This window comes from Gracilinanus agilis, chromosome 4 (assembly GCF_016433145.1).
Source record: "Gracilinanus agilis isolate LMUSP501 chromosome 4, AgileGrace, whole genome shotgun sequence".
Lineage (NCBI taxonomy): Eukaryota > Metazoa > Chordata > Mammalia > Didelphimorphia > Didelphidae > Gracilinanus > Gracilinanus agilis.
Genome location: NC_058133.1, coordinates 511,025,641 through 511,048,818, shown reverse-complemented (window position 1 = coordinate 511,048,818; position 23,178 = coordinate 511,025,641). Strand labels below are relative to the sequence as shown.

The 23,178-nt window shown below is 46.3% G+C and overlaps 1 protein-coding gene across 1 annotated transcript in view; it reads left to right on the top strand.

Annotated features, from left to right (window-relative positions):
- PSMD1 (proteasome 26S subunit, non-ATPase 1) overlaps window positions 1–23,178 on the top strand; it is a 101,954-nt gene that overhangs the window by 59,674 nt on the left and 19,102 nt on the right. The window contains exons 17-19 of the mRNA XM_044673280.1: window positions 10,240–10,354; window positions 17,534–17,650; window positions 18,741–18,843. Of these exons, the coding sequence (XP_044529215.1) occupies window positions 10,240–10,354; window positions 17,534–17,650; window positions 18,741–18,843 (335 nt within the window). The remainder of the gene's footprint in view (window positions 1–10,239; window positions 10,355–17,533; window positions 17,651–18,740; window positions 18,844–23,178) is intronic.

Genomic DNA, 23,178 nt, shown 5'->3' with positions numbered 1-23,178 from the left:
TTCACAACTCTTCAAGGAACTGATTCACGTACCTCCACCTGCCTTCCTCTGGTCCCTCCAACTTTATTTCTATCTTTTCAGTTTTGCCAGTCTGAGGGGTGTCAGGTGGACTTTCTTTTTCACACAAGCCACATCCAAACCAGTCAGACCTACTTGTTTTCCCCAATCTCAGCGAACCTCGCCGTGCCTTTTCACAGTCCAGCCTGAAATGTGATCCCTTTTCCCCTCCACCTTGTTCCCTTTCAGGCTTAGCGCAGACAGTAGCTCCTAGGCTGCAGGCTGCCTCCTGGCCCAACACAGGTAGTGCACCTCCCCCGTAGGCTGTGAGCTCCTGGAAGCCGGGACTGCTCCATTTTCATCTTGCACGTACACAGCAAGCACCTAATAAATGTCATCGGACTAAATGCCAAGAAGAGATGAGGAGGCAAAGCCTCCATTTTTCTTCCTCACTAGAAATCCATTTTACAGCAAGATTTACTCCAATAATAGTAAACCCTGAAAGAAATTGTGTGCTCAGTGCTCTCTCTGGCTTCTGCCAGAATGTATGGGACGCAACCCTCTCCCCACTTTCCATTTCCCTCTTTTAGGTATCTTGGTTAATGAAAGGCATGTGTCTAAAGCCCCCCGTCTGACTGTAAGAATCAATAGCATGGTGAGGCGTTAACGATGCCTGATAACTACGGGCAGGATGGTCAGTGCCCGGTAGGGTGGCATCGAAGAGTGACCACAGATTCGTGAGAGCTCCACTAACTTATGACTCTGGTGACAACATTCGGTGTCAGAGCAATGGTCTGGAAAGCAAAGGGTCGGCGGCCGTAGAGGTTTGGGAGCTCAGTGTTCCTCTGAGACAGCGAGAGCATACATTAAGGCCATGTCAGTAGAAGGAGACAAAAGAGGTAGAAGAAGCGCTTGGCACCTCTTGGTGGCTAGCTGGATATTAGCTGGGCCGGGGGAGGAGGTTGGCAAGCACGATGCCGTGGTTTCCATGTTGGGCGACTGGGAATGAAGGTTCTGTACTCGGAATGGGGAAGCCCAGTGGAAGGAGGCAAGGAAGAGGAGTTTGTATTCAAGGGAAATGCCCGCCCGGTTTGAGGTGGCGGGGGCACCTCCAGGTGCAAGTACCCAGGGGGCCTGTGCGCCGGCATGGGCAGTCTAGACAGATGGTCGAAGCCAAGAGAAGGGAAGATTCTTTAACGTAGAGGACTCGGCCTTCGGAGTCTGCCCTTGAAGAAGTTGGGCTGCTTAGCAAGGCCCCGGGCCGCTCACACACCCCGCAGGAAGCTCGGCCTGTGATTCCATTCGTTCAAAGGGTTGGCTGAAGTCGAACCCAGGGCTTTCTGACCTGAAATGGGCTCTCCATCCCATCCTGCAGAGGAATGTTTCCCCATCCGGAAACCAGAGAGGAGTGTGTGAAGTTTGCTCTTACGTGTCACTTCTGAGGTTACCCTCGCTGATGCCCAGAATGAGGCTGCAGCTGCCCAGGGGGAGCCCGGGGGGGGGGGGGGGAGCGGTTCCAGGCCCAGAGTTCCAAGGCCAGGACGAATGGGCTTTCCAGTGACTTTGGGGCAGCATTCGTTGATGCTACATTGGTCGGAATAGGCTACCTCCCTCCGTGTGTTTGTCCCTGGGAGCTAGAATGGTCTCCAGGCCTGGGTTTCTGTAGTTAGATGTTTCCTCTGCTGCTCAGGAGGCCTCTGTTATTTGAAGTTCCCATCCGCCCTGCCACTCTGACTTGACCGCCTGAGCCCCAGAAGTTTTCCTAATAAGGTGGTCCACAGGGGTCTTGGTTGTTTTCCTTGGGCTCTTGGCAGAAATTTCCCCAGATGCCTGTTTGGGTTCTAGACTTCTGTCTACATGGCATTCTGTTGTAAAGTCCGGTCCAATTACTTTTTTTTTTTTTTTTAAGTTACCCCTTAGCTCCTGTCTTACTATGAAGAAGATGAGTAACGGCCCTGGGGTCATACAGTTAAGATATCTGAAGCCAGATTTGAACCCAGGACCTTGGGTCGCTAGGCCTGGCACTCTTGCCACTCTGCCATCCATCTGCCCCCTGCATGATGCTATTTCACCACAATAATCTTTGTTAATAGCTTAGCATATTGCCTGAGTATTAGGACGGTTTTGATTTCACTTTGTCTCAAAAAGCCATACTCTGCTTTTCCTTGAAAAATTAGCCAGCAGTGGGTTCCCCCTTTCCAGCTTGACAGACGCTCAACCTTCCTTCCATTTCCACCATTGCAAAAAGAACCTCAGAAGCTGTCAGAACCCCAGGCCCACCTTCATTAATGGCCTGCGTGGCCTTTCCATTCATAAAAGCCACAGCCTCTTGCCTCTGTACCCCAGCTGCAGAGTAGAACTATCCTGGGGGGCAGTGAGGTTGCTGAGAGGAAAGAGAGCCAGGCCTACAGAGGGGAGATCCTGGGTTTAAATGTGGCCTCAGACGCTTTCTAGCTGTGTGACCCTGGGGAGGTCACTTAACCCCACTGCCTAATCCTCACCACTCTTCTGACTTGAACTAATACTGAGTATCGATTCTAAGATAGAAAGTAAGGACTTAAAAAAGCATTATTCCCAGAGGAAATGCCCTGTTGATGCCTCTTGGGCATTTTAACTCTAGTTAGGGATGGTGTTAAAAGAAGGGTTACTTTCACCGAAGGGAGGATATCAATATATATTGGCGCATATGTGGTTTTTTAGTATTTCTCTGAAAAAAGTATCATTCGAAACAACTATTGTTATGGCTTTTGATAGCAACAGCTTTGTTATTTTTTCCTTGTAAACATCTGCTGAAAGGTAGCAGATTTTGGAAAAAGCACTGGAGTCCCCGGGCCGTGGTCTTTTAGGCTTGGCTCTTCCTGGAGTGTGACTTTGGCTATATCCCAGCCTCCACAGGCCTCAGTTTCCTCTTCTGTAAAAGGAGGGAGTGCTATTAAGTGGCCTCTAAAGTTCCTTGTGCTTCTAACATTCTGTTACTCTAAAATAACATTTAATTTGTCCTACAATCAATCATAGCATTAGAAAATTCTAGAAGTAGAAGAGGTCAGGAAGAACCTGGGCCAAGACAGCTGGAGTGATGGATGGACTAGAACATGGCAGTGTCCAGTGACTTAGAAGAATGTGTTTTGAAGACAGCATTTATGACCGTGTGCAATAGCTTTTCTCTCCTTATGTTTTATTAAATTGGAATTTAATGACAAAGGACCCAAAGCTATTTTGCATTTAAATATAGTTCACATGAGCGTGTAAATGCACAGACTTGAGCCAGACCTGTTCAGAGCTTGGTCAGTGCATGATTCAGGAATTGTTTAGAACAATCATTGGGCGATTTCAAACTTAGGTTTTAAAAATGGCTTTTGATTTAATATTTTGTTTTCTTTTCTACAGTGGATCCACCAAGATAGATTTGGGATTTCAGCCCTTGGAAGGGCTTCAGCATGTTGAAAGAGTGGCAGAGATAGGGTCCAGGGGTCCAAATAGGATGAGGCCCAAGCTCTCAGCAGCTAGATGAAAATTGCCCCAGACGACAAGAAGTCGTCAAAGTCGATCAGAGGATCCATCTCATACTTAATAGATTGGAAAAGATGATTTTTTAAATGACATTGGAGGGCATGTGAGAAAATAGCTGGGAATTAGTCCTTCCACTCTGGAAAGGAATTTGAAACGAGCCCCCAAAAGTCATTAAACCCTGCTTGTCCTTTGACCCAGAAGTAGTACTCTCAGGCTTATATTCCGAGATAAAACAGAAAGGATTCATTCTTGTGAAAATACTTATAGCAGCACCTTTTGTTACGGCAAAACATTGACTTAGGAGTATCCCTCAAGTGGCTAATGAAGGAGCAAATTATGATAGATGGATATAATGCAATATTATTGTACTGCAGGAAGTGCTGGAAGGGATAATTTCAGAGAATCTTGGGAAGAATTATGAACAGAGGCCAAGTTAAATAAACAGAACGGAGAGAACAATTTGGATAATAATAACACGATGGGAAGGGAACCTTTTATAGACGTTAAGATCTCTGATCCATGAAGGGATCGGCCATATCTCCAGAGGTCCCAGGATGATACCTGTAACCCAGCCTTGACAAGGGGGATGAGCCCACGCTGTAGAAAACCACCTGAAACTTCGAAAATGGTCACCCCAGAGCAGGGGTCGGCAACCTTTTTGGCCGTGAGACCCATAAACACCACATTTTTTAAAATGTCATTTTGTGAGAGCCATACAGTGCTCCCAGTGCCACTCCTGTAACAGCGCCTGAAAAAAAAATGGACGAAAGAGCTATATCTGGCCCTCAAAAGAGCCAGATATGGCTCGAGAGCCATACGTTGCCGACCCCTGCCCCAGACTATGTCAGTTTGTTACAGGAACTTTTTTTGTTAATAGGTTACAGGAAAGTGGTGAGCATTGATGGCACCAAACTGAGAAAGAAGGGACATAGGATAGCAAACGAGGGCCTTCCTGGCTCTCCCTCTCATTGTGACCTTGGACAGGTCACTGGCAGCCCCTTTTAGTTTCTTGCTTCTGTATAGACCCCTTCTGGTACCCTCTTACTGAACATGACACAGTTGGTTTGGAGTCCCATGAGTTTCTTGTTTTTAAAATTTTTTGCTTTTGCTTTTGATGTTTCACATACCCCCATGCTGCTGGGTACTTTGGGATTGATTTCCAAGAGTTCAAAAGTTCTGGGAATTTAAAAACCTGCTCATTTCTCCAGATGATTCTTTTATATTTGTAATGTCACTAAGTGGAACATTGGAGGAAACACATAAAGATAGGGTTCTGATGAAAGAAGTCTAATTTATTAACATTTGCTAGCCCTTGTCTCCCTAATAGCTCGATTTTATCCCATAAGGCCTGGTACTTGAATCAAAAGTTGACAAGAAGTTTTATGTGTGCTTTTGAGTTTATAAGCTTCACAGCCTAATTCAGGTTTTATTGCTGCCTGACTATTCGAGAACTCAGTATTTACATTCCCAGAGAGGTTTTTTCCTAAACTTTGAGGAACCATTAAAGATCTTATTAAAAATTCTCCACTTTTTTTGTAATCCTTACCTTCCATCTTAGAATCAATACTGTGTGCTGGTTCCAAGGAAGAAGAGTGGTCAGGGTAGGCCAGTGATGGCAAACCTGACACACCTGACCATTTTCAATGGCACGTGGTCGCATGCGGCTGTATACAGAGAAGTACGGGACTGTGTGCTAAGGATGAAATAGTTGCTGTAGTGTAGTGTAGACACTCTGTGCACTATAAAAATTCTACCTATATTAATTTACCTATTTTGGTTTATATATTACATGTATACATATATATAGTTATATGTTACAATTATACATTTTTGTTATTTAAACTATAAATATCACAAACTTATGGTTTTTTCTCAAAGTGACACACCACCTGAGTGATGCTTAGTTTTTTGGCGAATTTTGACACACCAAGCTCAAAAGGTCGCCCATCCCTGGGCTAGGCGATGGGAGTTAAATGACTTGCCCAGAGTCACCCAGCTAGGAAGTGTCTGAGGTCAAATTTGAACTCATGACATGCAAGCAAACAGAGCACTGACCTCAAAGGCAGGAAGAGCTCAGTTCAAGTGCAGCCTCTGTCTGGCATGTCACAGACAAGGGGCTGCCTGCCTGGGGGAAGGAGAAAAGCCCAACTGCCCCCATGAACCAGCATGTACACACATAAACAAGCATATTAAACACAGGGCGGTTGGGGACAGAGAACAGCATCTTTGGGGGACTAGGTCAGGCCTAGGCCGGGCAGAGGTTTTCAGAGGTCAGTTTGGCCCTCTGGAAGTTCTTTTCATGGTCATCTGCTCTCTTGGCATTATTCCCAAGAGATGTTTCAGATGGATATTTGAGGACCACTTGACGGTTTTTGTTGTGGGAATCTCCCCTTCTCTGGGCCTCAGTTTCTCCCTCATTAAATTAATTGGTTGAAGTGAGGCCTCTTCTAGCTCTGAATCATATTAGTCCAGAAATTCAGGGCATTAAAGGGGCTGGGGAGCTGCCTGAGAGATGGTCAAGAAATGGACTAGGGACCGTCTGCTTAAGCTTGCCCCACTCCGCGTCACTCCTTGCATTCACTGGGCTGGCTTCCTCTTTCTCTGTCAGGCTGACTCGAGCCCCTTTAGGGTGGTGCACTTGCTCTACATTGGTTTTCCAGGGCTTTCACTCAAGGGAAAAGCCAAAGAAAGACTGGCGTTGGGAGAGCACAGTCTGTGCAGCTGCCATGATTGATGTGTGTGCTCTGGTGATGCTCGGTAGAGAAGGAAACATTGGGGCAGGTTGGTGGGTTGAAAGGCAGGAATTCATCTGTGCAGTTTCCAGTTGGGTGATTGACTTGGAGCCTGTGCCCCAGGCTTATGGCCTTGCCCAGTTCTCGCCGGCTGGGAGGTTTGTGCTGACAGAGACGTTGGCAAAGCCGCCGTTCACAGTGAGCCCCCTTTGTGACACCATCCAGGGCAAAACGTGGAAAACTCATTGGCCAATCACTGTCTTTGTTGTAGCATTCCTGATTTTCATTCAGCCATAGGCCCCGGCGACTTTCTTTTCTTTTCTTTTCGAATGTGTGATGATGGATTTAGGAATGTTGCTGCAGTGTCAGAGCTGCTGAGCACTTGAGATCATTTAGTTCCTACAGATGAGGAAGCCCAAAGCTAGCAGGGAAGGACAAGTTGACTTTTAAGTTCCTCTGATTCTTGTCATTCAGTTGTTTCTCCACCATGTCGGACGCTGCATGATCCTGTTTGGTGTTTTCTTGGCAGAGATACTGTCGTGGTTTGCTGTTTCCTTCTCCAGCTTGTTTTACAGATGAGGAAACTGAGACCAACAAAGTTAAGTGACTTGTCCAGGATCACACAACAGATAAGTGTTTGAGGCCAGATTTGAACATCAGAAGAGGAGTCTTCCTGATTCCAAGCCAGAGCACTGTCTGTTGCACCTGATCCTTTAGCCCCACCCAAAGCCTAAGACATAGATTCGGGCCAGGAGCATCAGAATCCCAGGCAGCCTAGGATTTCTTCCCATGAGTCTTAAAGCACCTTTCAACCCAGTAGTAGGCCAGTCCCCATTGCCTATCCAGTAAACCATTTAGTCTAACATTCAGGGTCCTTCGTTATCTGGTCCAGTCTCTTTGCAAACATGGCTCCAGCTCTTCTCCCATATATGTTCTCTTAAAACAGACTGGCAGATTCACTGTCCCCCAAATTCTCTCACCTCTGAATCAGCACAAATCTCACCTCTTCAGATCCGTCCCTGCCTTCTAAGATGGTTTAGCACTTAAATCTGGCAGCTTAGAGGCACAGTGATTAGAGCCCCAGACCTTCCCTCAGACACTTCTTAGCTATGTGACCCTGGGCAAGTCACTTATGCTTCCTCAGCCTCAGTTTCCTTCTGTAAAATGGGGATAATAATAACCTACTTATTAGAGTTAATGAAGATCAAATGATATGTGTAAAGTGCTTTTCAAAACTTAGAATACTAAATAACTGCCAGTTTTCTTCCTCCTCATCGCTTCCTTAGCCCCTCTCATTTCCTGCCTTGGGCGGTTAGATACCCCTTTTGATGTGCAGGACATAGCTTACACCACCGCACTGACCACAGTCAGACCTTTTGTAGTCACTTCTTGTCCCACTATCCGTCGTCATAGTCTAGAGTCACTTGAGGTGCAGCCCTGGTGGTTCACCATGATGGCATCAGGCTGGCCTGCCTGACCGAGGTCTCATCTCCCCAGCCCCGTGTCTTAGATGCCACCTGGATCCCCAGATGACAAGGGCCATGCCTTCCCCCCAAGGATATTAACTGTTGAAAAAGACCAATTGCACTTAATTGTTTTTTCTTCTGGTAAGAAATGTGGAGAGCACATAAGGTGTGCCCAGCCCTGAGCTCGGCCATGTGGAGGATGCCCAAGAAGTAAAAGAGACTTGTGGCCTTTATAGTCATGTCTCGAGTTTTTGTTTTGTCCCCAGGGCTGCATCACTTCATTTCTCAAAGACCTGATCTGAGATCTAGAACTGAAGAGAATCTGGAGCTCATCTGGTCTAGTCCTTCCCATTTTACAGATGAGGAAATAGGAATGCTTTTCCCATGATTCCTCAGGCAATGAGCTAAAAGGATTTCTTTCTTTTTTAAAAAACTCTTACTTTCTGTCTTAGAGTCTATACTAATATCAGTTCCAAGGCAGAAGAGTTGTCAGTAGAGCTAATTTAAATATTTTTGTACATATAGGTCCTCCCACACCCCCCCACCGCTTTTTTTTTTAATCTCTTTGGCTACAAAGCTACTAATGGCATTGCTGGATCACAGGGTATGAACTGTTTTATTGCCCTTTGGGCATAGTTCCAGATTGCTCTCCTGTATGACTGAATCAGTTCACAACTCCCCCAGCAATGCATTTGTATCCCAACTTTCCCACGTCCCCTTCAAGTTCTCTCTCTTTTCTGTCATAATAATGGGGTGGTACTTCAGAGCTGTTTTCGTTTGCATTCTCTAATTAATAGTAATTTAGAGCATTTTTTGCATAAGGGCAATAGAGAATTTCATTACTTTGAGAACTGCCTGTTAATATCCTTTGACCATTTATCATTTGGGGAATAACTTGTATTCTTAAATATTTGACCCATTTCTCTATGTATTTGAGAAATGAGGCCTTTATTGGAGAAACTTGCAAAAAATTTTGTACCATTATGAGTACCGTGTATTACTCTCCATCCTGTTTCCCCGTGTTTGTTTTCTGACCTCCCCTCCCCCAATTTGCCCTCTTTTCTATCAACCCCACTCCCCTTCTCTTATCCCTCCACCTCCTACTTTCCTATAAGGTAAGATAGCTTTCTTTACCCAAAAGACTGTATGTTCTTCCCGCATTGAGCCAATTCTAGTGAGAGTAAGGTTCACGGGCCTCCTTCTCCACCTCCCCCACCTTCCCCTCCACTGGGAACATTTTCATGTACAATAATTTGCTTCATTCTGTTTTTCCCTTCCTTGACCTCCTAATGTATTCCTTTCTTGTGCCTTAATTTAACTTTTTAAATCATCCCATCCTATTCATCTTATATAGTTGGAAAAGCTTGAATCCCTAAAACTACATTACCCAAACTTCCTTTCTGTATTACCCACAATTCCTTTTCTGTTTAGGTGCATCTTTTGCATGATAGTGTGTAAGTTTTGGGTAGTGAGTGGGGAATGTTCCCAGTGTTCTCTAGTTCTCTAGCTAAATATTAATAAATCTCTATAAATATTATACTTTGGAGATACTCAATATTAATTTTAAAATCCACAATCTCATACCTTTACCTTGTCTGTGTATAGCCCTTCTGACTGCCCTAATAATGAGAAAGTTCTTTGCCATTACAAGAAATCATCTCCCCCAGTAGAGATGTACACAATTTACCCTTATTAAACGTCTTTTTGATTTTCTTTCCTGTTTACCTTTTTATGTTTCTCTTGAGTCTTGTATTTGGGGGTCAGATTTTCCATTCAGCCCTGGCCTTTTCATCAGGAATGTTTGAAACTCCTCTAGTTCACCTTTTATTTTCCCCCCTGAAGGGATTATGTGTCTCCTACAGACCAGGCATCATGCTAGACCTTGGGGCTAAATAAAGACAAATGAAAGCGCCCCCGCCCTCTGGGAAGGCAGAGAGAACACCATGGCCACGAGTTAGTGTCCCAAATACTTAAGAGAGGAGAGATCAGGAAATTGGCCCCTGGACATCTGGAATGGTCAGAAGAGCCCTGGTGGGGGGGAAGTGTCCCTGGAGCGGAGATCTGAAGGAAGCCAGGCCTCCTGAGGGGCTTCGAAGAATGGCCACGAGAGGCCACTTGGCCTGGGTCATCTGTCACATAAGTGAAGGAGAAACGTGTGAGGTAAATGGAGGTCAGAGTCAGATTGCTGAGAGCTTTACGCTCCAGACGGTGGGGTTTCTCTCTGACTCCAGAGGCAATGGGAGCCACGTGAGTTGGTTAAGCAGGGGAGTGTCTGTCCTCATTTTAGTAGAATGTGAACTTCTGGAAGATGGAGGCTGCTTATCCATTAGCCATTACTTAGGGGGGCCCCAGTGCTTTGTATGTCCTGGGCTTTGCCTGGTTTTGTATGGGCACGGGAAGAATGCTGATGGGATTCCATTGAAGGCTATTGTGATATTCTTTTTTTTTTTTTTTTAAATCATAAGTAGCGAAATGTGGAGACTTTTTAACTGATGTCTCTAAAATATGTTTCTCCTCTTCTATTTTTTGACCAGGACGCCTGAACAGTGCCCAAGTGTGGTTTCCTTGTTATCGGAGAGTTATAATCCTCATGTTCGTTATGGAGCTGCTATGGCCCTGGGCATCTGCTGTGCCGGGACGGGAAACAAGGTAAATCCCCTGGGCCTCCTGCCCCAAGAGAGAAGCTGCTCCCAACCCTGGAACAAAGCCCGAGAGCTAGAACCGGCCTAGACCTCGGCCTCCCAGAAGGCAGTGGGCCTTGCTTTGGGGGGTGCTATTTGTCCCTGGGAGAGCCCTGGGACAGGTCTTTTGGGGTTGGCTCTCCCCTGGGCAATCAGCATTCTCCTGTGGCGCTCATGTGTGGCTCTGCCCTGGGAAGTTTCCTCTAGTGTGCATCCAATTGCAGATTCTGGCCATCTAAGTGTCCAGTGGCCTCTTCCAACCCAGGCCACTGGTCAGCCAATTTATCCTGGGCTTTGAATCTGCTCCTTCAAGTTCCCCAAAACATGCTATCATCCTATGTTTATCAAATGCTCTGAGGCTTGAGGCCTCTGAGGAAGGAGTGGTAAGGACAGGCTGTGTGGGTTAAATGACTTGCCAGGGTCACCCAGCTAGGAAATCCCTGCCTGGGGCCAGATTTGAACCCAGGATCTTCTCTCTCCAGGCCTGGCTCTCCATCCACTGAGCCACCTGGCTGCCCCCAGAATGTTTTTTTAATAATCATCCCAAGAAGGACTTGAAGAGTTTCTAGATGACCCAGAGGTGTCAAGGGGGTAGCTCAACCCACAACACTCCTGAATGTGGTCCAAACCAGATGAAATTATGATTGGGAAATAGTTAACAAAGTCAATAAAGATGCAGTGAGATGTAACATTGATTTGAAAGCAGTCAGTAAGTATGCCATAGGGATCCTCGCACTTGGCTTAGAGGGACTCCCATTTCTGCTCTAGCCCAGGCCCCTCCTGTCAAAGGTGAAGAAGTAGAATCCCAGACAGGAGGTGACTTCCTGAGGTCAGTCCCCCAGATCTAGGGCTCTAATGCAGTTCCTCTGGCCTGTCACCCCGCCTCCTTCTCTCTGCACCCCAATCAGGTTAGATCCTGCCTGCTTATACACAGGAAGCGGGAAATCTTTCTTTGATGCTACACTGTTCATCACAACAAAGATTCCCCTCATCTTTCCCCTGATGGAAATTGTTCGAGGTTCCCCTAGAATATGGCTTCGAGTAACAGGCACCCAGTGAGCTAATGTGCTGGAGAGCAGCTGCCCTTTGCCTCCACCCCAGGCAGGCTGGGCTTTCCCTGGGCCTTCGTGTTGGCCAAGAAGTGAGAGCGGGACACGTGTGTGCGGGCACACTCAGACATTCACATGCAGAGATTCCCATAGACACATTGATACAGACACGTGCCAGAATTTATTCTCTCTCTCTGACTCTCTCTGTCTCTGTCTCTCTGTCTCTGTCTCTCTCTCTATCTGTCTCTCTCCTGCATCCCCTGTGGTTGAGAGCTCTGGGGAGGTCCTGGTCTGCTCTGGCCCCAGGTCAGCCTGACCTAGTTATTCTCTCGCCCTGGCACCAGGTTCCCTGGAGCTGCTCGCTGGTGAGCCACAGTGTCCATCTGAGTGACGACTTATCCAGAGGCCAGGAGGAATCTCTTAACTTTTCAGCAGCATGTTTTCATTAGTATGTGAAGGTGATTGAGCCATGTTTGAAACTAGTGTGTTAACTAGGACCTAAAGAGAGAGCTCATGCTGGCAAGAGAAAGTGGGCAGGCCGGGCTGCCCCAGGCCGAGTGGGGAATGCCCTCTAATCCTTCCCACCAAAGGCACTCGGGACAGAACAGCACATGATGAGAGATTGAGGGAAGGTGTACGAGGTCTCGTAACTAATAGCCAAAAGACTGACATAGAACAGGGCTCACACTGGCTTGGCATGCCCAGAGGCCAGAACTAGAAGCATCGGGTGATGTATACAAAGGCAGGTTTCAGCTTAATTTAAGGAAGAACATCATAATGGTGGTGGGTTTGCAAGCATGGAATTGCTTGGCTTTGTAGGCCTGAATTCCTAAATTTGGAAGCTCTTCAGGAAGTGGCTGTAGGACCTGCCTTGGATAAAGGCTGGCCCTGGCTATTACCTGCAGTTCTCCCACCAGATTTTATGGGTTTCTGAGCATTCCTGGCCAGAACCACTGACACCATATCACAGCTTAGCCAGAGAAGAGCAATTGGGGGAGCCCACCCAGCACCCTTCATTTAGAAAAAAGGCAACTCTTGAGTTTTGCCCAAGATTATGTGACTTATATGCGTCATTCGGGCTTCCAAATTCAAGAACCTCCAAATGTGAAATGAGGCAATTCCCCAGCCTTGGGAGGACTTCCTGTTGATCCAAGAAAAGGATCAGGATCACAGAAATCAAAGGGACTGATCAGCTATCTGACTCGCAATCTAGGCCAACCCAGATTCACTCTAGTTCCCACTGTAGCTACCCGAGAACGTCATCTGGCCTTCACTTGAAAAGTGAGGGAAAGCCTTCTACCTCTCTGCCCTTTGGACCCAAACAGAATAGGCCTAAACTCCCTTTCACATGATAGCTGTTTACATCCTTGGCTGAAGAGAGCTCTCCCATACATTCCCCCTTTCCCCATATCCCAGGGGTGTGAACTGGGCACCCCTCTCTGGAGAGTTTTAGGCTTATTGGCATCCTTTTAAACTACACTCCACAAGACTCAATGCAGTACTGATGAGGTCCAGTAGGAACCAGCTGCAGAGAGCCTCTCAGCCATGCATCACCTTTTTCCCAGCTCAGTCATTTTGGTTGAGCGCTTCTGCCTGACAATGAGCTAACAATCTACAAAAAATGCAAGGCCTTTTCTTCCCTTTAATCTCACCTGTCCGTTATATGTTGGAGAAGTGTTTGACATTCATCTGTAAGACTTTACTGGTCTTATGAAATTAATTCAGATACATTTGGATCCTGACTCTTGTCTTTCACGTCCTCCTTCGATGTGATTGTTGTCTCGGTGTTTGTCTGTCTGTTTATCCAAGGTGATGATTCTCATTTTTTGAAAGCCCCTTACCTTCCATCTTAGGATCACCACTAGGAATCAGTTTGAAGACAGAAGGCATGGTAAGGGCTAGGTAATGGGGCTTAGGTGACTTGTCCAGAAGTTACCTAGCTAGGAAATGCCTAAGGCCAGATTTGAACCTAGGACCTCCCATCTCTAGACCCAGCTCTTTATCTACTGAACTACCTTTCAAGTTGATACTTTTTTTAGTGGTAGCCGGCATAGGAAGAAGCACCAATAATCCCTGGAGCACCCCACTGGAGCCCTCCTGCTAAGTTAACATTGGACCATTTATGCCTCTTCTTGGAGCCTGGCCATTCACCCTGTTCTGAATCACTCTCATTGTCCTCTTACTGTCTGGCCCCCCCAGTCTCTGCATTTTCCCCCTGAGAACAGAATGAGCTATTTTCTCAGATGCTTTTTTAAAAACTAGATGAACTCTCTCTGTCTGTTTAGCATGTCTCTGAGCTCCTAGGTCAGCTCATCCCCTGGCACAGCCTGGCCTTGCTAAAGCTGTGCTGCTCTTTGCATTCGAGGATTATTTCTGCATTTGTTTAGTAATCAGATCTTTGATGCTATCGTCAAGAATCTTGCTAGGAATTGAAGGCAGGCTCCTGTGTCTGTCATGCAGATTCCATTCTCTTTCCTATTTTTGGAAACCAAGACAGTGTTGGCATTGTTCAGTCCCGTGGCCCTTCCTGTCCTCCAGAGTCTTTTATCCATTGCTGAGAGGGGCCCAGCAGCCAGACACCAGCTTTTAGAATTACTGAAGATGTTGTCTGTCTGGGCAGGTGGCTTAGACTCCCTCGGGAGGACATGGTGCCCTCTGCCTCTCTGAACACCCATTGGCATCACTTCTCTATTGACCAGGGCCATTTGGCCACTTCCAGTGCAGAGGCCATTTCTTCTTGGACCCTATAACAGGCTCCCCAGAGCTGTGGGCCTGGTCCTTCTGGGAGCTTCCTTTTGGAGCCCCTCCGGATGACTTGAAAGACTTTTTGGTGGCCTTCACATTGTTCTCAGAGGACCTGGGAAGGTCACATCATTTTTTTAGTAAAGAGAAAAAGCAAATGATAAATAACTCACTTCACACCTAACTAACTGAAGGGTGACAAAAGATGGAAATCGTCTTTGGGAAGGGCTGCCTGTATCTTCAGAATCAAAGATGGTGGACTCGTTTCCTTTGTAGTTATAACCATTTCTCAGACAACACCTATTTTTCCTCCCAATCAGAATGTCTCTGAATTTCATTCTTAGAAGTTTTCTATCCTTCCTGGAATGACTACTCTCAGAGCCTTAGTTTTTGACATTCTAAATATGTTCTCCCTATATCCAGTTAGCAAGGATTTATTAAGCACCTTCTGTATGACAATAAGCTTTGTCTGACTTTTCTCTCCTTATGCTATCAAAGAGGCACAGGTCACTTAAAAAAAAAAGTTACTTTCTGTCTTAAGAATCAATAGTGCGTATCAGTTTCAAGGCAGAAGAGCAGTATAGGCTAGGCATTGGGGGCGAAGGGACTTGGCCAGGGTCACACAAGTATCTGAGTTCAGATTTGAACCCAGGACTTTCTGTCTCTAGTATATAGATCACTTTCCTGCAAGGTTCCTACCCTTTCTACCTCAAATCTGTCCTGTTGGTAAGAATCACCCCCCAAAATAGAATTTCCTCTTCTTGATTCCTCTGCCTTTTTTTTTTTTTAACCTTACCTTCCATCTTAGAATCAATGCTGTGTATTGGTTCCAAAGCAGAAGAGCAGTAAGGGCTAGGCAATGGGGGGTTAAGTGACTTGCCCAGGGTCACACAGCTGGGAAGTGTCTGAGGCCGGATTTGAACCCAGGACCTCCCGTCTCCAGGCCTGGCTCTCAATCCACTGAGCCACCCAGCTGCCCCCAATTCCCCTGCCTTTAAAAGGGTGAAATGATCATTAAGGTACATCAAGAAACTACTCACTACAATTCTTTTAGGAGAGGAAGAGAAAGTCATTTTCTAAATTATATTTTCTAAATTCTTCATTCATTTTCCCTCAGTGGTGTGTGTTAGATAATACTCTGAGGAGAAAATTGTTTCTCTCCCTCTCTTGATCTTTACCCCAATGTTCCCCATTATCCTTCTCTCCTTTAGATGCTGAATTTCCTGTTACGGGTATGCTTTCTTACTGCCCAAAACTGCCCTGAGTTTCTTCTCTCTCTTTTGATTGAGATCTGACCCTCCAGAGCCCTAGTCCAGTCACAGGCAACATCCCCTCAGGTTACACCAATACCTTTCAGGTCATGTTTGCCTCCTCGTGTCACCTCATTTCATCTTCATTTCGCCTGTTGTTTAAATTTTGTGTTTTTGCACAGATCACTGAAGCCAGGACTTTGGTTTCCTGTGGGAGATAACACCATATTCCAGGTGTAGCTCAGAGGATGAAGTGTCTCAGCCTGTGTTTTGTCTCCTGTGAATTTCTGACTTTTTTCAACTGACAGCATAGCTCCTTCCTGGGAGATGTAACTCAGGAGTTAGATAGTCAATAGTCAGTAAACATTTATTGAGAGTCTGTTACGTGCAAAGTGCTGGGGGTACAGTTGGAAAAAGAAAGATGGCCCCACGTCTCTTAAGAACTTACATTCCCATCAGAAAAGACATCACACAAAGGGGAAAGGAGGAAGGAGGTACTCAGTGTGGGGCGATGAAGGAGAAGCCAGAGACATCCAAAATGAGGGCAGCTGGATGGGAAATAAGGAGGGATCTGAGAGGGCCAGTTTTCTCCTCTCTTCTCCCTGGAAGATAGAAGATTACCTGGTGGTATGGTAGAGCTGACAAATAACTGTTTCAGCCCTCCTTGCCCTTGACACCAAGTGTAGCCCCTTGGCTCTTCTTCCTTTGGCCCTTTCCCCGTGAGCTCTTACCTGAGAGCACCTGTGACTGTATCATCACCTAGAGAAGAAGCAGAGTCTTCCTCAGATTGGTTTTTCCAGAACCCCCCTTCAACCTTTGAATCTCCGTCTTCCCCTCCATATTGAAACCCCAGAGGGAGGCCTTTATTCAGAGGAAGACAGGCCCCAGACATGTTAGAGGCCATTTAGTACATGATAACGGGTCCCAGGAGGCAAGCAGGCAGGGAGGCGTTGGGTCCTGAGCCCAGCATCCTCACTACCCCACCATGATGCCCCTTCCTCCTCACGTCTTCCAGCTTTTCTCCCAATCACAGAAGTCAACACCTGGATAACACTATCTCCCATCATCCTTGGGGCAGCACTAGGGAGTCCAGCTACAAGGCTCCCCGTTTGACAGATGAGAAGATGCAGGCAAGCCCAGGGCCCCCGTCCCCACTGCTGTTTAGTGGCAGGCCGGGAAGACCTCCCCACTAGGGAGCTGTTCACTGAACTCTCTGCCTCTGGTGCTTCGCCCCACCCATCTGAGGCATCTTCCTTTTTGTACATTCTGCCCCTGCATTAAATCACCAGCTCCTGGAGTGTAGAACTTGGGCCTCATTTGTCTCTGCCCACCTCCATGCTTAGTGTGATATGTTGCAGGGAATCCTAAGAGCTCACTCAGAGTTTACTGGATGGATGATCTCGGGCTTTCTCCAAGGGACCCTGTCAGCAATTCTCTTTATTCTGAGCCCAGTGAGGAAGCGTGTCTGAAGATCCCCTTCTGGCCTCTGCTCCCTAAAGGAAGGCTTTGTAGAAAGCAGATCTTCCCTGACACCATTTTAATAAAAAGAGCTAAATGTTCACGCATTGGAAGCAGATGGGGGGGGGGGGTCCTTTGAAATTATTCCACATTGAATTTGGCATCTCAAACGGATGTTCTTTGAGACTCGGCTTGGACAAACTAATTCAATGGAAATTTTCTGTTAGTCAGGCGAGGCCAGTCTGCTTTATTTCTTGGTCATTTGTTTGATCGAGATAATAGAAGCTGCCTGGCTTGCTGGCCTGGGCTTTAATTCTTTTTATTTCTTAGGGACCTGAAACATCTGTTTCTAACATCTGTGGGTTTGTGTCTCAGAGGCCATTCATGCGTCTTCATTTGGACACTGGAAATTGAGTTCTGTTCCTTGTGCTTATCTGCTATGGACTCTGCAAATCGTATTAAAAACATTCATGTCCTGATCATTGCATGGTGGTTGGAAGTTCAGTTTGCCGCCACTTCTTTATCAATCATTTAACCAAGAACTCTGTGGAAGCACTGACTTAACCAGATCCGTCCTCTGATTTGGGTATTGATAAGCTATATGCAGAGGCTTACCTCATCTGAAAGTTCCCTTGAAAATGTCTTTAGGAAGCCATCAACTTGCTGGAACCCATGACCAACGACCCTGTGAACTACGTGCGGCAAGGCGCGCTCATCGCCTCGGCTCTCATCATGATTCAGCAGACGGAAATCACTTGTCCAAAGGTGAGCCTGCTAAGAGGGAGGACAGAGGAGGATGGGGCTTTACTGGAAGCTTCTCTGGCTCAGAGGGAAAATTTCTGAATGGGCTCAACCTTGGAGGAGGAAAAGTACATCCTTCGAGGGTTAGAAGAAGAGGTGGGTAAATTTTAGGGACAACTAAAACATCCAATATTTTTCAAGCATCTCAGAAAATAAAAGTTGCTTTGTTTAGGTTCATAAAAGATGCTAAGAATTATATATGGGGGCAGCAAGGTGGCTCAAGGAATTGAGAAACAGCCTAAAACATGGGTTCAAATCTGGCCTCAGACACTCCCTAGCTGTGTGACCCTGGGCAAGTCACTTAACCCCCCATTGCCTAAATCTTACTGCTTTCTTGCCTTAGAACCAATACACAGTATTGATTCTGAGATGGAGCGTTAAGGATTTTTTCTTTTTTAGAAAAAGATATCTATGAATTTTGTATGAAAAAATAATGTTGAATACATTCAGTTTTAAGTTGAACTTATTCATACAAATTCATTTGCTTATTGATGTGAAGACTAATTAAAATGGAGCCACAAGCTGCTAGATGTTAAGGAATTTTGTTTCTTAGTTTTTGCCCGTTTATGAGAAGTGAGCAAAAATCTGAGAATTAGAAGAAATCAACATTTTGGGTTTTTTAAAGTAACACAAGGAATGTTTTGTGAGCCTAGTGAATAGCCCAGGGGGCCAGATGGTGCTGTCACACAGGTGTGAGGTGGGCTAGGCCTATCCTCGGGCATCAGGGGAAAAGAGGCAGGGAGGTGTTAAAGGAGAGTTTAACTTCCTTTGTTGGTATGTTCAAGTTAAGGCTCTTCGGCTCCCAGGGGGGGTTGTTAGGCCATCCTCCATACTCATGAGTAGCGGGGGGGGGGGGGGGGGGGTTGGTCTTCTGAGCTTCTTCCCCTCACGGTTCTCCAAGGAAGTCTCCGGAAATGTATACGCAGCCTGATGATGCAGATGCCATCCAGCTGTCAGATCACTGGAGAGCGTGTTCGTGCGTGTGCACTCGAGGACTAAAGCCGAGTAACACAGACAAAGCTAATACCGTGACTTCTGCTGTCCCTTCTCCCAGGTCAACCAGTTCAGACAGCTGTATTCCAAAGTCATCAATGACAAGCATGATGATGTCATGGCCAAGTTTGGTGCTATCCTGGCCCAGGGCATCTTGGATGCAGGCAAGTGCTTTGTCCTCATTTGGCTTTCAGAGTTTGGTGTGAAGAAAATCCTGGTAGAGCCCCGTGTCTCCTCGAAGGCTCTTCTCACTAAGGTGTCCGCCACGTCTGCGTTAATGTCAGGCAGGACTGTGGCAGCTGTGACTCAGCAGCCAGTTTTGTTCAGGGCTCCTCTGGCGGTGGCCAACCCTTGTGCTATACAGCTGGGAGCTTGAGCCCTGGCCGGTGTTATGGGAAATGTCCGGCTCTGAGGCCGCCCTTCGAAAGGCCAGATGGAGCTGTCATCTCTCCTTGGGAGGCCCTCCAACCCTGCAGATCACCTTCCCTCAAGGCCGGCCCAGTCTGCAACTTTATCCAGGCCTTCCCTCGTATTCAATCCAGGAGGGCCACCTAGTATGGTGGAGGCGGCCTTTATTCTCTCCTGATGTGGCGAAGGTGCCAAAGGGGCACTGACTGAGGAGGCTAGGGGCACCACAGTGCATAAAGCTCTGGGCCTGGGAGCAGGAAGACCCGAGTTCAAATCCCACCTCAGCCATTACTAGCTATGTGGCCCTGGTCAAGTCACTTTACTTCTCTTTTTGCCTTGGTTCCCTCATCTGTAAAATGAGGATGATAATATTGTCTCCCTCTGAAGGCTGTTGTGAATCTAAAGCACTTAGCAGAAGCTGATACTCCGTCAATGTGTGTTCCCTTCCTTTCCCCCCATGACTGTCGACTTGTCATCCCTTAGCTTTGCCATGTGACAAGATCAGCTTAGCTTCTCTTCTTGTCCTCCTTTTCCTAACTCCTATTTTTCTGGGGAATTTCCTCCTAGATCGATTCTCTACCACAGCATGGGCCACACTTTCCTTCTCCATTGCCCTGTGGTGCTGTACCTCCATGTTGTACAGCTCTAGCAATACTGTGTTATGAATAAAAATTAATCTTGGAGGCTTTATACTAAATTTATAAAAATTTATTAGTGAAAAGAAAGAAAGTATGAAATAAGGTTTCCAGCCTTTCTAACTTAAGGTAACTCCCCAACCTAATTACTTCTGCTCCCATTGGGTCCTAGACTATTCTCCACAGGCCCTGGTCCGTTTCCCAAGCAGAGGTGCCAGGGGGCCCAGACAAATTAAAGCCAGCCATGGAGCAGGCTCGAGTTCAAGAAGGGACCAGAGCCCGAGAGACTAAGTTCCTAAATTCTCAATCCAGTGTGATCCTGTTGTGCCCGCTTGCCAGAGATGCCTTACATAGATAAGTGCCAGGACGGCCAAGCGAGAGAGCTCCTTTCGCAAGGCAGAGAGATCGAGAGCTTCCCACACTGGTTTTTCAAGCTCAGTCCAGACCTTCCCCTAGGATCCTTCAGTTAGCCTAAGGTTTCCCCTCAGTCCCCCTAAATCACATCCCCTGACTTCCCATGACTTCCTCTAGCCAGGAATCTCACCTGCCATGCTGGCAAATTAAAACACATGACCCTGTGACTCCTATGGCTTTTGGATTCAAAATAAAAATTAAATTAAATTTTTAAGAAGAAAACGTTAGCTCGTGGCAATTCTTAATAGAAGTAGAGTAGAAAAACAGAATGTGGAGGGTCAGGTGAATGCTCTCGTAGTCAGTCTACAAAGTCAGATGTATTAGCTTCTCTTTTTCACGACACAGCTTGACTAGTGCAGGCCTGCATCAATCTGTCAGATTCATTGATGTCCAAGTGTGTCACAGATTGTCCCAAATTGTAAAGCTTGAATCTAACTCGCCTTCCTCACAAGTAGGGACAGTCCCTTTTCTTGCCCTCTTCTTCTTAGGAGAATTACTGAACAAGGGCATGGCCATAGGATCAGCTGCAGGAAGGGGAAACCAAAGGTTTGGATTATCCACAAGAGAAGTTTCTCCAGTAGGCAGCTACCATAAGAGCCTCTTTCTAGCTTGCCTCATTTTTCCTCTTAATTCTGTAATGATCCCTGGGATGAGCTTACCTAAGGCATTTTTCAAAAAGATTAAAATCTTGCCTTATTTTATCCCTGAGTTCAAATTCTAAGTTTGTGCCTGGCCCTGACTCACCCTGTGTTGAGCAGGCATTAACACAATCAGTCAGCAGTCCCAGAAACCATGGTTCTTCCAGAGCTAGAGAACATGTGCCCTTCTGGTCATCACTGAGTGTATCTGGTGAGGGTGACTTTGGTGACAGAAGGGTAGAGGAGCAGCTTTATAAAGATGAACCAGTAAGATCAGAAGTTAAGTCTGGAAAGGGTTTCTAGCACTTAGGAAGCCTAATGCCGTGAAGATAGGCTTAACTTTTGCCAAGGTAGAGGATATGAACAGCCAAACTTCGGTTTGAGACCAGTAGGGGATGGAGGAAGAGCCAACAAACCTTCCCTTCCCCCACCCTCAACAAGGAAGGAGCCGATTGCTGAAGAAGAGATGGTGGGAACTGTGGGGAGGGTAATCACTCACTCCTTCTTAGAAAGGAAGCTGGGTACAAACTGACTCCCTAGATTTGGGGAGAGAAGATTTCAGAGTTTCCAGAAGGGTAGAATCCCACGACCCAAAATTCTCCAGGTCAGGAAAGCCTGGGAAGTTCTAAAAAATGGAGTCGTAGATATCCCCAGCAGAATTATTCCAATGACAAAGAAGATGTGGTATTGTCTACAAGGCCAATGTGGATACCAGCATTATTCATTGCTGAAGATCAAAGGAAGGTCAGACTACCAAGAATGGTTACAGAAGTGGCTTCACCACCAGAACCCAAAGCCCATGATGAAGACCAAGTACAGACACAAAGACTCAAGATGGAGGGGACTGCTGCTCAGTGGGGACATGCGCTGGAGAGAAGGCAAGGCTGTGGAAGAATACACTAGGAAATATTGAAGATGAACCAACGAAAGAAATCAGCTAAAGTTTTAAAAAAAGAAAATATTGGGAGAGTTATCGTGCAGATTGTTCTGCTTTGTTCCTCAGCGTAGATCCAAGATCAGAGATGAGGAGCTTAGTCTCTTGCTCTTCTCTTTTCCTCATTTATTAACAAACCTTTTTGAAAACACTGCCAGTGTTTTGAAGACTCACCACTGTAAGAGGGAAATTTAGGTATTTTATTTCCCTCTTACACCACCTATTCGATTCAGTAGTAGTTTAAGAAAAATAAGAGCAGCCTTTATCCCTTTTAAATCCACAACTTTGGAAGTGATCTCAGGCCATTCGCTGTAAGACTCACATAATCCCAGCGGTGCCATGGGGCTATGAATCATGGAACAGGATGATCTCAGAAAAATCACATGCCCAATGGCTCTTGGAGTAGCAGAAAGATCTTGGCATGATAGCTGCAGATAGACAACAGCTTGGGCTTGTTCCCAAGCTAGGCTGTGGAAAACCTCTTTAAGGAAATGCAGGATTTGGAAGCTTCTTCGGCCATGCCCCAGGGCAAGAGAATAGCTACTGCACAGCCTAGGTCATCTTAGAGCACTGCCAGAGGTTGGGGAGCTTCTCTGTGAAGGGTTCCTGGAAGAAGACATTCTTCAGTGAGATGACATAGATGGACCACATTGAGAGTGGACTCTTGTCCTTGCCGCTTCCCAGCTTGCTCTCCTCTCTGTCCCTGCTCTCTCAGCTGCCACCCTGGTACAGACCCCCATCCCCTCACACCTGCACTCCTATGATCGCCTTCTTCCTGGTTTCTCTCTGCACATCTGCCAAAAGCAGAGATCTGACCATGGTCCTCCCCTCTCAGGAAATGTTCAGAAGCTCCCTGTTACTTCTAGGATCAAATATAGATTCTTCTGTCCCTTTACAACCTGCCTCCAGCCTACCCTTCTAGGTTTATTACCTATTCCCCTCCATCACACACTGAACAATCCAGCCTCATGAGCAGGCGTGCTCTTCTTTACACCAAACATCTCCTACCCCTGGGCCTTTGCAGAGGCCATGCCCCCTTCCTCCCCTGTCTCTTAGAATCTCTGGTCTCCATCAGAGCTCAATTCAAGTTCCGCCTCCTACTTGAAGCCTTCCCTGGTCTTCTCTATTTTATACAATATATATATATATAAATAAAATACCTCTCTCAATGGAATGCCAGCTCCTTCAGGGCAAAGACTATTTTCATTTTGTCTCTATTCCCAGCATAGTACATGGCATATAGGAGGCACTTAATATAATTGATGGAAGGGAGAGTATCCTTACAGCTAAGATGAAAGTAGTCATGATAAAAATGAATATAACATCTTCATTTGAATGAAAAGAAAGGCGTGAACCAGATGGTGTTCTGTCTGCCAGGTAGGAGAGAACAGAGGGCTTCCTGTGGCACAGGGCCCTTCCTACACTTCATGACACTTGACTTCTCACTCCTACCAAGATTTGTTCAGCATT